The sequence below is a fragment of the Gossypium hirsutum genome, chromosome A07 (assembly GCF_007990345.1).
Source record: "Gossypium hirsutum isolate 1008001.06 chromosome A07, Gossypium_hirsutum_v2.1, whole genome shotgun sequence".
Lineage (NCBI taxonomy): Eukaryota > Viridiplantae > Streptophyta > Magnoliopsida > Malvales > Malvaceae > Gossypium > Gossypium hirsutum.
In genome coordinates this window covers 94,479,940-94,495,437 of record NC_053430.1, presented here as the reverse complement: position 1 = coordinate 94,495,437, position 15,498 = coordinate 94,479,940, and the positions used below count along the sequence as shown (strand labels likewise).

Sequence of the window (15,498 nt, the reverse complement as noted above, 5' to 3'; positions counted from 1 at the left end):
GTTGTAGGTCAATTTTGGCCTATAAAATAACAAACCCCTTCACCCATTTTCAAACCCATGCTCGGAGCCCAATAACCAAGCCCAAACAATCTAGACCTAGCCCAACATCAGAGAAAAACAAAATAAACAATATGAAACCCTAGCCCCTAGCCACTGTCAGAGCCTGGCCACCCCCTTGCCGTCTGCCACATCCACTGTCTGCCACCACCACCTGCTCCACCTACAAGACAAAGAGAACACGCAAGTAGCAAAAACAGATTAGAGAGCAATGTAAACGGCTATATAAGCCGAACAAAGTGATGTAAAAAAGGGGAGGGGATTTTTTTTCTTCTTTTCTCTTTGAACAAAAAAACATTTGATTTTTCAGCAAAACATTGATTCCATCAATATCCAAGTCAAAGAATATCACCAAATCAAACCCAATATCAGACATCGAAGAACCGAAAGCATAAAAACCTAATGTGATTTTTTTAATCCCATTTTAGTTTCGTTTTTGGGCCTATTTTCTCACATATATATTAAAACATATAAAAAAATATAATACAAAAAAATAAAAAAATAAGAAATCACATTGTTTCTCGCACGGTGGCCGGCACCGGCGACGGTCTGACGACTGGACGACGACCGGCCCAATGGCCGGAAATCCTTAGCTCTCCCCCTTCCCCTTTTCTTTTTTTTTCTTCCTAAGCTACAAAATGATTTAAAAAAATTGCTTTTATAGAGACCAAAACGGTGCGTTTGGGTCCCTCATTTTAAATAAAACGACATCGTTTTGGATAGGGCAGGATCGATCCGACCCGACCCACTAGGATCCGCGTGTTTTCTTGTATAATGGTCTAATTGCGCGCGCGGCCCTTCCGCATTTTCGGCGTTTTAAATCAAGTTTATATTTATTTAATAATTTTTCCTTGAAATTTGACCCGCTTTACAATTTAGTCCCGCTCAATGCTGTGCGTTTTAGAGGCTTGGGCAAATTGCCCCTTTGGCCCCCCACTGTTCCGCGCGTTTCAAATGGGTCCTTCCTTTTATTTTATTTCTAATTTAACCCCAGAATTTAATTTATTAATTCATTTTTAATCCTTTTTTCATTTATTTTCGTTCCTATATTATTAAGTTAATTCTTTTTAAATATCAATAATTATTATATTATATTTAGTATTATTTTTACTAGTATATTTACTATTTTATTTATTATTGTTTTTTAATACTATTATTATATTCACTATTTATTACTTTATTTTAATATTATATTCATTATTATCACTATTTTCTATTATTTTTAACATTTTTCATTATTTTTAAATATTAATTACTATTATGTATAATAATCGTTTTTTATGTACTTTTAATATTATTATTATGTACATATCTTTAATACATATACGTATATATTTGTGTAGTATTATTATAATTGTTTTTAAAATTATTATTGTTTCTAATATCTATATATTATGTATATATTTTTAATATATATAATTTTTTTTATATATGTATTATGTATATACTTTTCATCCCTATTATTGTGTATATATATATATAGCATTATTAGTATTTTTAATGTTATGTTACCATCACCTTACTTACTATTATTATATGTTTATATACATTCGTTTTAATTTCGTGTTTAATACTATTATTTTCATGTTTAATATCGCATACATTGTTATTATTTTAATATTATTATCGTAGTTATTATTTGTTTCGACGTATTTCTAACTCTGTTATGTTTTGTTACCTCCCATTTTTGTATCATCTTACTGTTCACTACTTTAAAGATTTTTATTCATGTCTTTTAATTTCAAGAAATAAGGCAATGCACCGATTCAACATTAAGTCATCGATTTCATCGCTATGTTGGGTGAAATTCGTCGGCTCGTGTTAAAACGGAACACCCTTCTAAAAAACCGAAAACTAAAAAATCTCATTTTTCAATCGGATCACGGTTAAATGTCAAATTGAATTCGTATTTTTGAAAATCAAGACAACACTTGTTTAATAAAGATACCAATTTTGGGCGTCGCGAGGGTGCTAATACCTTCCTCGTGAGTAACTGTCTAAATTCGGCCTTCATTTTTGTTCAAGAATAAATTTTCTTTTCTAAAAGATGATTTATTAGGTGTCCGATCACATCTAGAAAAAGATCGGTGGCAACTCCTCTTTTTTTTTAATAAAATCGAAAGTCGGTTTTTAAATTTTTAAATAATCGCCTCAACTAGCGACCGAGAGGAAAATTTTACGTCGCAACAACTTGTATTTTTGAAATGTTACAAATTTTATAATAATTTTTTAAAAAATAAATATAATATATTTTAATTAATATATATAATCAAATTTGTCTATTACATGAAATAATAAATTAATTATTATATAAAGTAACTTTACAAAGCATAACTTACCTAAGGATCAAGTTGGGTTGGACCACAATTTGAAATTTTTTGAATGTCTTGTTCAAACCCAAATTAAATCAAGCTGATATTTCACTTTACTATTAAAAATAAAATATTTAAAAATTATTTAATAATATATTTTTCTAATTAAACTTGAATAAAATAATATTTTATTATTAACTATAAAAAAAAGTTAAATGAAAACAACTTTAATTCATTTCTAACTTCAAGTAAAATATATTAAAAAAGTTATTAAAGTTATCAATAAATATTAAATGTGATGGTAAAATATATTACACTCTTTATAAAAAAAATTCGAATTCAAATTTTAAAAACGATTTTATTTAAAAAAACAATCACAAATTCTGAAAGAATTAATCTATTAACCATAAAACTATTGGTTATTCTCAAATGAAAGATATAATATGCAACAATAATGTTAAATTTATACATTGAATTTGTTCACCCTAGGAAACCTCAACCTAGAAAAAATTATAATCCAAGATGAAAAGTACCCCAAAGAACTTTCCCCTCTACCTTTCAGAAAAAATGAACATTTTGGTCTAATGTATTGTCACAAAGTTGGTAACTAGGCTATTCCAAGCATCTCTCCAACTAGAAAAAGGGCCACCCCCCAGGTTCCAGACCCAGGAGTCAACTTTCCCGTATGAGCATTCGGTACATGTATCAGTCCGTGGAAGAGTGAAAGGGTCACCACTACTGAGGATCTCCCCCCTAATCTTAGATAGGTCGTCTGAGGGTTCGCCGCGGTTCATTGCTGTGCTTACACACTAGGCTACCCTTCTCCGACGGTCTATTCCCAAACGTCTGCAAACCAAAGACCGGCCAGGAGCCGCTACTTGACTGATTCATTGCCTGGCATCATGAAGTGAACTAGACTGGCTTCTAACTTTCTGATTCAAAAAGCCATTTCTCAAGCATTGAAAGTTGGCTTTGAGCATTGACGTGTTGCTTACTTTCATATTGTGAAAGGCTTGCCTCAGGTGACATAGATGGTGAGATATCAGAAAGTGAAGAATCTAAAGATTCAAACCCTAAATGTGATTGAAATGCCTCTGCCATTTCCTTGCTGTTCTTGACTTCCTTCATTGGATCAGTCCCTTCTTCACTATAATCTGTAGAATCAGCCATTTTCCATGGATTATTTCTCATCCACCCTTTCAACAACTTAGCTATGTTTTCAGTGCTTGAAGCATATCCACTTGGTTTTGGATAAGATGTGTGGTCACTTGATTTCTCAGGTGATAATGCATCAGATAAATCCTTTTTAGCCATATGGATATCAGTCTGCAACTTTCTCTCCCACTGACCTCTACAAATCTGGTATGACGATGATGATGATGAAAACCCATATCTAGAAGAACCTTCATTGCCTTGTAGCTTCTTCAGCTTCTTCTTCAAATGAGTGTTCCAATAATTTTTGATGTTATTGTCTGTTCTTTCAGGGAGGTAAGATGCTATTGCAGCCCATCTGTAACAACAATAAATGCCCCCCATTCATTATAAAACCAACTTATTCATTACATTCAACACTAAACAGACGACAAGTTAATATTCACTGTTGATACTTGATATATATATATACGGTAAGTGATCACTAACCTGTTGCCTAAGAGTGCTTGAAGGTGGATTATCATTTTCTCTTCATTTTCTGCGAAGTTACCCCTTTTAATCCCAGGCCTTAAGTAATTAGTCCACCTAAGCCTGCAACTCTTGCTACATCTAAGCAAACCTGAATATATATATATAACAAAGATTAGTAATTGCATGATTGTATTCATTTACGATCAAATACCAAACAAAACAAAACAAGATCCTGTTCTAGAACCTGTTTTGGTGGGAACAGCCCTCCAATTCCCAGGACCATGTTGTTGAATATAAGACATCAAGATGAGATCTTCTTCAGGAGTCCATGGCCCTTTCTTGACACCAGCTTTGTCACAACAAGGTTGTCTTCCCATTATCAAAACTGCAGTTGATTTCTTGTGTTTTTAGGGTTTAGTTTATGTTGGTGGGAGCTTTAAGACGAGTCTAATATTAAGACAAAGGATTTGATGTTGCAGCATTACATATATAGAAATCAAAGTGTAAGACAGTGAGGATGCTGACTTAAAAAGAGGAAAAAAAGGGTTGTATCCAAGTTCCAACTCCCTCCCTAAAGAGTCAAAAAGATGACAGCAAGTGCATTAACTCAAGGAGAGAGAGGGAGGGATCGACTTAAATAGACAGCTCAATAATAACATTATTGAACCTTGTTTTATGATTTCAATTTTTTTTATTTTGTTACTGATATTTTTAAAAGTATTATGATGTTATTTGTATCAAGAGTATGATTATATTTTATTTTTCATTAAAAAATGATAAATTAGTTTCTATACGGAGCAAACTGAAGCAAATTGATTCTTCTGTTAAAAATTACATTCATTTCTACTATTAAAAGCTAATTTTTATACATCAAAATAAGGTACACGTGAGAGACCATATGTAACTGTCTGATTATTTTATTAACTACGTTAATTTTTAACAATAAAATTGAATAAAATTTTTAATAAAAATAACTAACTTACTGTTTGATATAACTTATAATGTCTAATTTATTTATTTTTTATTAAATAAAAAAATACAATTAATTTTTAATACAGAGGCTTCTATGATAATTTTATCTATTATAATGGGGTCTATGATAATTTTATCTAATTTTGATTATAAGTGGTTGTGATTGTAATCATGACTAATTATTCCAAGTGATGATACAACTAGCAAGACAATAAGTACAATAAATGCTGATATATTAAAAAAGCTTTTAAATTATTAAAATTTTACTTAAACAAAATTTTAAATTATTTTTGTAGTTATATAAGTTTTTAATTTATAATTTTTATTCATAAAACTTCTTGATTTTAATGTTAAAGTAAAAATATTTTAAATTTCTTGACATTTTATCTAATTTCTTGTTAATGGAATAAAAATTATTTCAAGTGATGATAAAAGTATGTGTTAGGATCGACCTAATTAAGCAACAAGTAAAAAAAATAGTGGAATAAATTGAGAAATTGAACACACAAATTTAACGTGGAAAAACTCCTCCAAAGAGGATAAAAAACCACGGGCAAATAAAATTTTACTATAATGGCAAAAGAACAAAGACTACAAAAGATGGAGATAAAAACTAATCCCCGAAAACCCGAAAACAAAGAACCCTCAAAACGTAAATAAAAAATTCTCTAAATGTGTTATGAGTTCTAATATCTAATAGGTGTTTTTTCTAAGGTTGTAAAAGAGCCTATTTATAGGCTAAATTCATAGGTCAAATAATAATAAAATAATCTAAACTAATCAGTGTTTGATTGAAACAAATAAACAGAGTTTAACTGAAAGATTATTTCTCAAATTTGACTGAAAATAGGAGTCATATTTAACAAATCTCCACCTTGACTCATATTTCCACAACGCCATCTTTGTCAAAGCCCGCCACGAGCCTATCTTGAACTATGCAGGGAGTTAACTGAGTCAAATTTATGCTTAGAAACTGGAAGACTTCTAGCCTTCAACTTGTACACGAGCAAATAAAAACTAACCCGAGTCTGATTTTCACGAACATAGTGCCCTTACTTTTCAAAACCTGCATCCAAAAGAGAACTTCTCTTCAACGAAACGGTCATACATTTTTCCCTCTTATGATCAAGTTGCCTCTGCTCCAAACGAGTTGACTTTAACTCCATAACGAACGAGGGACGTTCAATTTCACCGATCACTGTAGAACCTTCCAGATTATAAAGATTGTCAGCTCTTTTACCTTTTAACAAAATGAGAGCTCCACGAGATATTTTAATGCCACTCGACTTGATGTTGATTCTGCATCATTTCAAGTCTAAAATACTCAATGAGATGATATTCTTTCGTAAATCAGGTACATACCTGACATCTGAGAGTGTCATAATCGTCCCATCGTGTATCCTAATTTTAACAGTACCAATACCAATTACCTTACTAGATGAATCATTTCCCATGCGCACAACTCCACCTTCAACCGAACTATATATGGAGAACCATTCTCTATTGGGACACATGTGGAAAGAACATCCCGAATCTAAGATCCACTCAGACGTGAGCTTGGAGTTATCGCTCGTTGGCACTAACAAGAAATCATCACCGTTTTCATCAGCCAAATTAGCACCAACTACATCTTACTTGTTACTCTCAGCAGCTCTTTTATTTCGCAGTTTATAACAATCAGCTCTGACGTAACCTAACTTTTTACAATAGCGACACCTTTTGTCTTGTTTCTTTGATGCTACCAAAACCGAAGCTTGCCTATTTGTCTTACTATCCAAATGAAACTCATTGTCGAGTTTGTTTCTACTCAAAAAATGACCCTTCACATCTTTGAACGAGAGCTTGTCTCTGCCATAAATCAGGGTCTCCCTGAAAGACTTGTATGAAGGGGGTAAAAAACACAATAATAGCATAGCCTGATCTTCATCGTCAATATAAACCTCAACATTCTTTAAATCATTTAAATGAATAATGAATTGACTGACGTGATCTCTAAGAAGCTCACTTTCATTCATGCGAAACGTAAATAGACGTTGTTTCAAAACTAGACGGTTAGTCAAAGACTTAGTCGCATAAAGAGTTTCTAACCTTTTCCACAATGCGGATGATGTTTTCTCCATCAATACCTCCTGCAATACCGTATTCACAAGGCACAACTGGATTGCAGACAAAGCATTTTCATCAAGCTCTTCCCATTCTGTTTTATTTAGATTCTCAGGCTTTTTCCCGGTAACAATCTTTTTCAAGTCGAATTGAACTAGAATTGACATCATCTGAACTTGCTATAGATTGAAATTTGTCTCACCGTCGAACTTCTCAATTTCAAACCCTGTTGTTGCCATCTTTGAATGAGCTGATCTATGAAAATTGAACTAGCTCTGATACCACTTGTTAGGATCGACTCGATTAAGCAACAAGTAAAAAAAATAACGAAATAAATTGAGAAATTGAACACACAAATTTAACGTGGAAAAACCCCTCCAAAGAGGATAAAAAACCACGGGCGAAGATAATTTTACTATAATGGCAAAAGAACGAAGACTACAAAAGATGGAGATAAAAACTAAACCCCGAAAACCTGATAACAAAGAACCCTCAAAACGTAAACACAAAATTCTCTAAATGTGTTACGAGTTCTAATATCTAATGGGTGTTTTTTCTAGGTTGTAAAAGAGCCTATTTATATGCTAAATTTATAGTTCAAATAATAATAAAATAATCTAAACTAATCAGTGTTTGATTGAAACAAATAAATAGAGTTTAACTGAAAGATTATTTCTTAAATTTGACTAAAAATAGGAGTCATGTTTAACAGTATGAGATGACAATAAGTAGAATAAATGTTGATATACTAAAAAAGCTTTTAATTTGTTACTGTTCTTAAATTATTTTTGTAGTTAAATAAGTTTAGAATTTATTATTTTTATCTATAAAATTTAATAATTTTAATATTAAAGTAAAAATATTTTAAATGTCTGACAGTTTATCTAATTTTTTGTTGATGCAATAGAAATATATATACTTTAACATTAACATATAATTTAAAAGAGTAATCAAAATTTTAATTAAAAAAAAGAATAATCAAAATTTTCAAATGAGTAATTAAATGTGCTATGTGTATAAGCATTTTAAGAAATTTTAAAATGTTATTTTATTCTACTTTAAAAAGTATTATTTTATTTTTATTTAATAAACTATTAGACTCATAGTAACATTAAGTGCAAATTAATTTAAAAATTAAAAAAATATTATTACTTTAATATTAAAATTAAAGACTTTCATGACTAAAAATCATACGTTAAGGTTTGTTTAATTATTAAAATAGTATAAGTGTTTATTTAAACAAAGTGGAGTAATTTAAGATTTTTTTAATATATTAACCTACAGTAAAATTTGATATTTATAAATATTTAGAGTGATTAATTGGTAGTTTAGTCTAATCTTAAAGTGATTAACGTAGAAAAATAGTCAACATTTTATTACAATTTAATAGTGAAGTAACCAATTTGATATTTTTTTTTAGATAACCAAATTAACAAAAGGAAATTTAAAAAGATGAAAATAAGAATGAGCCTATTTACAATTATTAATGGTTAATTTACCCTAAAAGTTAAAATTCAAACATTATTGTAAATATTGGATCATGTTTTGCTGAAGTCAACTCAAGCATGCAAAGGCACAAAGCCTACGCCTCATCTGCCTCACAAAACCGCGTGGCATTCAATGTGATTTGTGCTCTAGAGGAAACTATAACCACACGCACACTCTCTCTGCCATTTATATTTACTGTAATAAATAACAGAAAAAGTAAAGAAAAATGAACGAAAAGATGCACAAAATAATTACTCATGAACAATATTGTAGTAAAGTCAAAGTATGTATCCAATTTTATTAACGACTTTCTATCATTATTTCTTAATATTCGTTAGAAGTTTCGACAGTTCAACTTTTAGTTGCAATATGAGTTTAAATAGTTTTTTTTAATTAAAGTATTTTATGATAACAAGAATTTTTCGTAAAGAGGGAAAGTAGATTTTTTTGGAACTTTATCTAGCTGAATTTAAAGGACAATTTGATCTACTTATGGAATAGTTTTTTTTTTAATTTCATAATTTAGTATTATCCAGCTTGTCTTTAATTTATTGAAAATCAAAGAAGATAAAAGGGTTAATCTTCATGTGAACCTGTTAGTTCAAATGTAGTAAACATGTACAGTATAAGGCAGTATTGGATATGATGTACTAAGTGTGGTATTTTTGTCTATGAGTCCTTGTAATTTTTTCAAACAGATTGGTTTAATAAAATTATTAATAAATTATATTAATACTCTTTGCATATTATCCTCCTGTTGTTTTTGCACACAAAGCAAAATAGAAGTAAATATTAACTTATTTGTTATCTAATGTTTAACTAATATTAAACAGTATTACTTGATCGGATCATAATATAAAAAAAAAACTTATATTAATAGATGAACCTAAACATGTCCTTAGTCTAATAAAAAAATGAGCAAACCGATTGAAAAACTAATATGTCGTCTATCAAGTCCAATTGGGGAAATGTCTTATCTTGGGTATCGAAACCATTTTCTAGAAAAAAACCGGGATCGACTTTTAAAACCGAGTGTGGAGTCGCCACCAATCTTTTGTTTAGGTGTGACTGGATCACCAAATAAAACATTTTAAAATAATTTTGGTCCACGTAAATTTAAAAATGGGTTCAGGAGCCGGTTATGTAGGAGGAAGGATTAGCACCCTCACTACACCCAAAGATTGGTACCAGATTAATTACACGCTTTCCTTATGTTTAAGGTTTTAGAAAAGAAATTTTGAAATATGATTATTATTAAAACATGTGCGTAGTTCAAATTGGTTGTCAAAATTCTCTCGTTTCAAAGGTGCGTAGCATCACATCCAGCACGATTGGACACGATTCTTCATACCTTTGAAAATATGATTGATTTTTGACTTCCAAAAGCTTTTAGGTTAAAAATTATAAAAGGATATCCAGATATTTAGTCCAACAAAAAATCAGAACCCAGCACGATAGGGCACGATTTCCCGAATTTCCAAATATTGCATATTGCCTTGCTTTCAACAAAGAATTTAAATAAATGATTGTAAATTATTTCAAAACACATTGATCTTACTAGAAATAAAATGGAATAATTGATTTCAAAGAATTAAAAAACCACAAAACAACATTTTGTAAATCAAGAGGAAAAGAAGTGATGAATATGGGTTAATATGCATGAAAAACGTACAATACTTGATAAGTGCAGATAACATAATCTTATTTAATCAATCAAATCAAACAAACAATTAATTTAAAACAATAAAATTTACAAGCATGGGTGAAACAAGTAAACGCGATGTAAATATACATAAAATGACGTGAGGACAATTAACTCATGAAATACCAAATAATATAAAACTGATATAATACTAAATTAATTTCTAAAAATGATGGGCTAACGAGCAAATAACATATGCTAGGACTTGAAATAATTTATAAAAGGAAAAAAACTAAGAATATAAATATAATTAAAACCATTTGAATTGAATAAAATGCCAAATATTTAGAAATAAAACATTTATTTGAAATTAACAATAATAAAGATAATTTTAAAAAACATAAAATATGAAAAGATTGCATGTGTATAAAATATGAAACTAAATAAATGTATTTGTAAATAAATTTCAGAAACAATGATGCACAAAAATAACATGGAATTAAAATATAAATTATAAGATTAAATTAACTCTATCATAAGTTATATAAGTAATATATTTTAACAACATAATTATATATACAAATAGATCTCTTTTTAAAAAACTATATATTTAAAATAACATGACCAAATATATACACCAAGTATGTGAATAATAATAGTTTAAATGATACATAAAATATGTGGATTTTCCTTCAAATATCAATATATATATATAACAAAATATAGGAAGAGGTTTAAAAGAAATCGTAGGTATAAAATAATATAAAATTAATAATATACATGGAGTAAAAACCTCAGTACAAATAATGCATATATAAGAGGATAATAATATAGGAAAATATTTGAAACAAACAAAATATATAATACCCAAAATTGGATTTAAAAGAAACAAATAATTTATATATAAGTAAAATTTTAAAGAAAAATTATATGAACATGTTCAAAAGAGGATTCAAATAAGTAATTTGACATAAAATATGTATATGTATATATAAATATCAATGTATGAGAATGAATATTATATAAATCTTTTAAATATAAATTTACATAAAGAGAATTTTAAAATAATTATTTATATAGTAAAACAACTTAACAGTATATGAATGAAAAAAACTACAACAAAAATGGAATTAAAAAAGGTTCAAAATAATATGTTAAAACAATAGGTTTTTTTAAAATAATAATAATAATAATAATAATTACATAAGTAACTAAACAAATAAATCCAAAAGAATATAACACATAAAATAAACCTGATTGAAATAAAAAACAAAATTGGAAGGATAATTTATAAATAGACAAATCATTAAAACTAAGCTGAGGATTGAAATAGTATGCGCACAAATGATTGAGGATCAAAATAGAAAATACACCAAATCTCAAAATATTGTGTTTAGGCACAAATTAAATCGCAATAACGCGCAAATCTCAGGGACAAATTAAAAAAAACAAAGAAAAAACAATTAAGGCCTAATTGAATAACCATGCAAGAGAGAATGATCAATTGCGCAAATGTTCCCTTTAAGCAGAACGCGCGGATCCTCTAGAGTAACCAGATCGGGTCGGATCGGGCATGGTCAATACGGTACCGTTTTGGAGCCATTGAGAAAGGCTCAAAACGGCGTCGTTTTTACTCTTTTATAAAGGCTAAAAACAAGCCAAATTCGGCTGAGCCAAACCCTAGCATCCCCTTTTTGATTTCCCCTTAACCGAATCCCTAATCTCCTCTCCTAAGCACCGATCGGCCTCTATCAACAGTGGCCAATAGATTCGGGCTTCAAGAAACGACAACCTTGACCTCGAGATTCCTTCTATACCCTGATTTCAACAAAGAAGATGGAATCTCTTAGCACAATCGCAAGGTAAATCTCTTATTTTCTTTTTTATTCTCATGTGAAAGAATTTTATGGAGAAATAAAGGGAAAAAAAATCAATCGAAACACCAGAAAATGAAATCTGGAATTACCTTAGTTTTTCATTGCTATTTTTCTTTTTTCAATATTTCGTGATCCCCAAAATCAGTATTTACAATGGCTTTTTATAGCCAAAAATGAAATATAATATTTAAAAATTTTCCTTTTTTCTCCTCTATTCGATTGCTGTTATTCGGTTATCTTTGCTGCCATTTGCTGTTGTGATTTTCGTTTGTTGCAGGTGTATACGGCGTGGTGCTGCAGACGTGGTGAGGCCGTCCATGGGCATGTCGACGTGGAGTGTGAAGCAATGGCGCGTGGGGAACTGATTCCATGCGAGGCTGCGGCGCAAACTTTCCTAGGGTTTCAGTTCTTGAAACTGAAGTTTGGGTCTGTAATTTGGGCCACTGTAATAGGCTGTTAGCTTTGTTAAGGATTTGGGTTTATTGTTGGATTAATAAATGTAAATGGACTGGACTTTTAAATTATTTTAGGTTTTATTATTATTTTTTTGTTTTATTTTTTTGGTTTTGGTGTAAGCTCGGGCAGATTTGGGCCTATACATTGGGCATCGAAGAGAATGACTCCTAAAAGATAAAGACATAGATGTGATTGACTGGACTAACAAAGCATTGGACAGGACCTAAGTAAAATAGATTCTGAATCTATTTATAGATTTAATAACTTATGATGTTCATAATGTGTCATAACTTAATATTGAGTCGATGATGGACTATGTATGTGTGACTCGTATAATTTGATGTAAGTAAAAGCCTGAGTTCAAAAGATAAGGAACCGAAAATTGGTGTGTTGGGTATATAACTTTCACACCCTCATTTGGCGAGCTGGTTCAGTTTGAGAGACTACGTTGGTGAAGACCACCTAAGTCGTGAGACTTAGACAGAATAAAGTTGGTAATTTCGTGAAGAAGTACTTCATTGAACTTCACTGAAACTGCAAAGTTCCACTTTGCAAAGTGGTGAGTTCTTGGTTGTGGAGAGAACCTTATTAGGCGGACTTTCCCACTAATAAGTATGCCGCCTGTGGTAGTTAGCGGGACACATTTAAGTCATCTAGCATCCTAGTGAAGGTAATGTGTCAGTAATTAGACACTTTGGGAGCCTCATAGGATGTGATTAATAAGTGGAAGCGTGTGAAAATGATTAATGATTAGAGTTAATCATCAGTGGGATTTGGATGTGAGTTAACTATAAATAGAATAGCTTGGTAGTGGAAAGAAGCCTTATGTTTCATCTTCTCTACTAGTCTTTGTTATCGAAGAGAACCAGAAGAGTTCTTTATCGGTAACAAAGGTGTTGTTAGTTAAGCTTAAAAGAGCTTCAATCTTAATTGCTTGTTGGTAAACTTTTAAACATTCCTTTAAGCTTTACCAGATAGAAAGAAGTTACTATAAGAAAGGTTCAATAGGATTTTCATTTAGTTACTAGATAGGAAGGAAACTTTTATCTAAAAATCGTTTGCATGTCTAGAAATTCATGCTATTTCATAAATTTTTGGTTTTTTTTTCTGTTTAAAGAAATCGTTTTATTTTCATTTAGCCAAAGAAATGGGAGAAGGTCTCAGTACCAAAAGTAAAGAACCCGTAGAGTAGATAAAGCTTTGAGTAAAGAAATCTGGTGAGTTTTTTCGTACCTTGAGTATGATTTCTGTGTTATTTTGTTTAACCTTTATCACTATATAACCAGGTAAGTGGCTTTGTCCTTTATCTCTAGTGCTCATGTCTAAGGAAATGCGTTCAAAAAGTCAATGTATGCAAGGGTATAAACTGTTAAACAGACCCAGAAATTTGATATACACATGGTGTAAATACTTATTCCTTGGTGCACAAGCTCCGTATCTAGACTGGTGTAAAGAGTCAACGGAGGGATGTTGTGTATGATGATGAAAATAATACACAAGATAATATGTTTTGCCTCCAGTATGGCACTCTGGTGCAAACTGTGACTAGTGAAAACCCGGGCTTGCGAAGGAACACATGTGTGTTTGAAAACAATGGAGGATGTTGGGGGTACCTAGATGATGTCTGGTAAATACCTCTGATGAGCAGTATGAAGATAAGGAAGTATCGAGTATTCCAATCATTTCTTGACCAGTTCGTCATTGTGTTTATCAACGACATCTTGGTTTATTCTAAATCTAAAACTAAACATGATTGTAACGCTCCAAAAGTTAGTATACGTGATTTGTTGAATTTTGTCATAATTTAATATTTGATTCAGTGGTTAAGGCTTTAATTCTATGTTGGAGGTCTTGTGTTCAAATCTCTACATGAACAAAATGACTATTTTTGTTGAATTTGTTGTATGTTGCTTTATGGTAAAGTCTAGGGAAAATTCAAATTTTGACAAGTTGGGTGGTCTTAAAAAATCTGTTCAGCAGGATTCTTTCTGTTATTTTTATTTTATTTTATTATACTTTGATATTATTTTCTTTTTCCCAAAAAATCATTCCAATAACCTCATGTTTGCTTTTCTTTCAAAAACATATTGTTCACGTCATCACATTCTTTTCCATGTTTTAGTGTTCTGTTTCTTTAATTTTTGTTCTTTTTCCTCCTTTCCCCAATCTTTACTTTTACTTTGATTCTTGATTATTCCTTGGTTTAATTTGCCATTACTTCGTCTTCAATCCTCTATTTTCATTTTTAGGTGGTGCTAGTGGCATTTGATTCATCTGGTAAGTTGTGAAATTTTGAAAGGTTAGGGTTCTTTTTCGTGTGGGTTGAGTTCTTTGCAATGGAATCAAGGTTTTAGCTGTATTTAATTTTTTTTTTGGAGTTGTTAGGTGAAGATCGAGAGTTGTTGGGTGTTTCTTCAGCGTCATAAATTTCATGTAGTGCTATTCATATAGATAAGTGTATGGAGGTGTGTTTGGAGGATGTTGTGAATTCGTTGTGTTCGATTCTCGATTAAATTGTGTTTCATTACTGGAATTAATCGTTTAGGTTGGGAAATCATGTTAGTTTATATTATTTCATCAATATAGGTGCTGAAATATTCAATTTTGAGCATCCATCGGATTTTTGATTAGGTGTGTAACGAGAAACCTGAAAAATAACGAACGGAGAAAGCCAAAATTGGGCACTGTCGATGCCACATAGCCGTGTGCCAAACTGTGTGGTAGGCCGTATGTGACACATGGCCATGTGATAGGTCATTTGTGACACATGGCCATGTGAAAGGTCATGTGTTGGACCGTGTGTGACACACGATCTGGGCTATTTGGGCCATGTGGATCACACGGGTGTGTGTGAGGTTGTGTACCAGGCCATGTGGGCCCCTAAATTTTGAATTTTTCCCTAAAACTGTACACATCATTTTGATCAATTGTGGGCCTTCTGTGGGGTCAACATGTGATAAAATAGTCT

General features: G+C 30.9%; 1 protein-coding gene and 1 long non-coding RNA gene across 2 annotated transcripts; one reads left to right on the top strand and one right to left on the bottom strand.

Annotated features, from left to right (window-relative positions):
- Window positions 1–2,707: 2,707 nt before the first annotated feature.
- LOC107955424 (transcription factor MYB30) lies at window positions 2,708–4,601 on the bottom strand. Its single transcript, XM_016891210.2, has 3 exons — window positions 4,237–4,601; window positions 4,011–4,140; window positions 2,708–3,879 (listed from the first exon to the last, which is right to left on the bottom strand). Exons 1-3 carry the CDS (start codon window positions 4,367–4,369, stop codon window positions 3,294–3,296), a joined length of 849 nt encoding a protein of 282 aa, XP_016746699.1. The 5' UTR covers window positions 4,370–4,601; the 3' UTR covers window positions 2,708–3,293.
- A 6,952-nt stretch (window positions 4,602–11,553) lies between these two features.
- Window positions 11,554–12,598, top strand: LOC107956878 (uncharacterized). The gene is made up of 2 exons (XR_001700295.2): window positions 11,554–12,059; window positions 12,352–12,598. It is a non-coding gene; the product is annotated as an uncharacterized lncRNA (long non-coding RNA).
- Window positions 12,599–15,498: the final 2,900 nt, after the last annotated feature.

Excerpts from the sequence above, each read along its gene's own strand:
- LOC107955424 (XM_016891210.2), bottom strand. The coding sequence starts at position 4,369 with ATGGGAAGACAACCTTGTTGTGACAAAGCTGGTGTCAAGAAAGGGCCA. Across the intron at positions 4,141-4,236 it reads GGCTGTTCCCACCAAAACAG|GTTTGCTTAGATGTAGCAAG; the intron begins GTTCTAGAACAG and ends ATATATATTCAG. Across the intron at positions 3,880-4,010 it reads CAAGCACTCTTAGGCAACAG|ATGGGCTGCAATAGCATCTT; the intron begins GTTAGTGATCAC and ends TTGTTGTTACAG.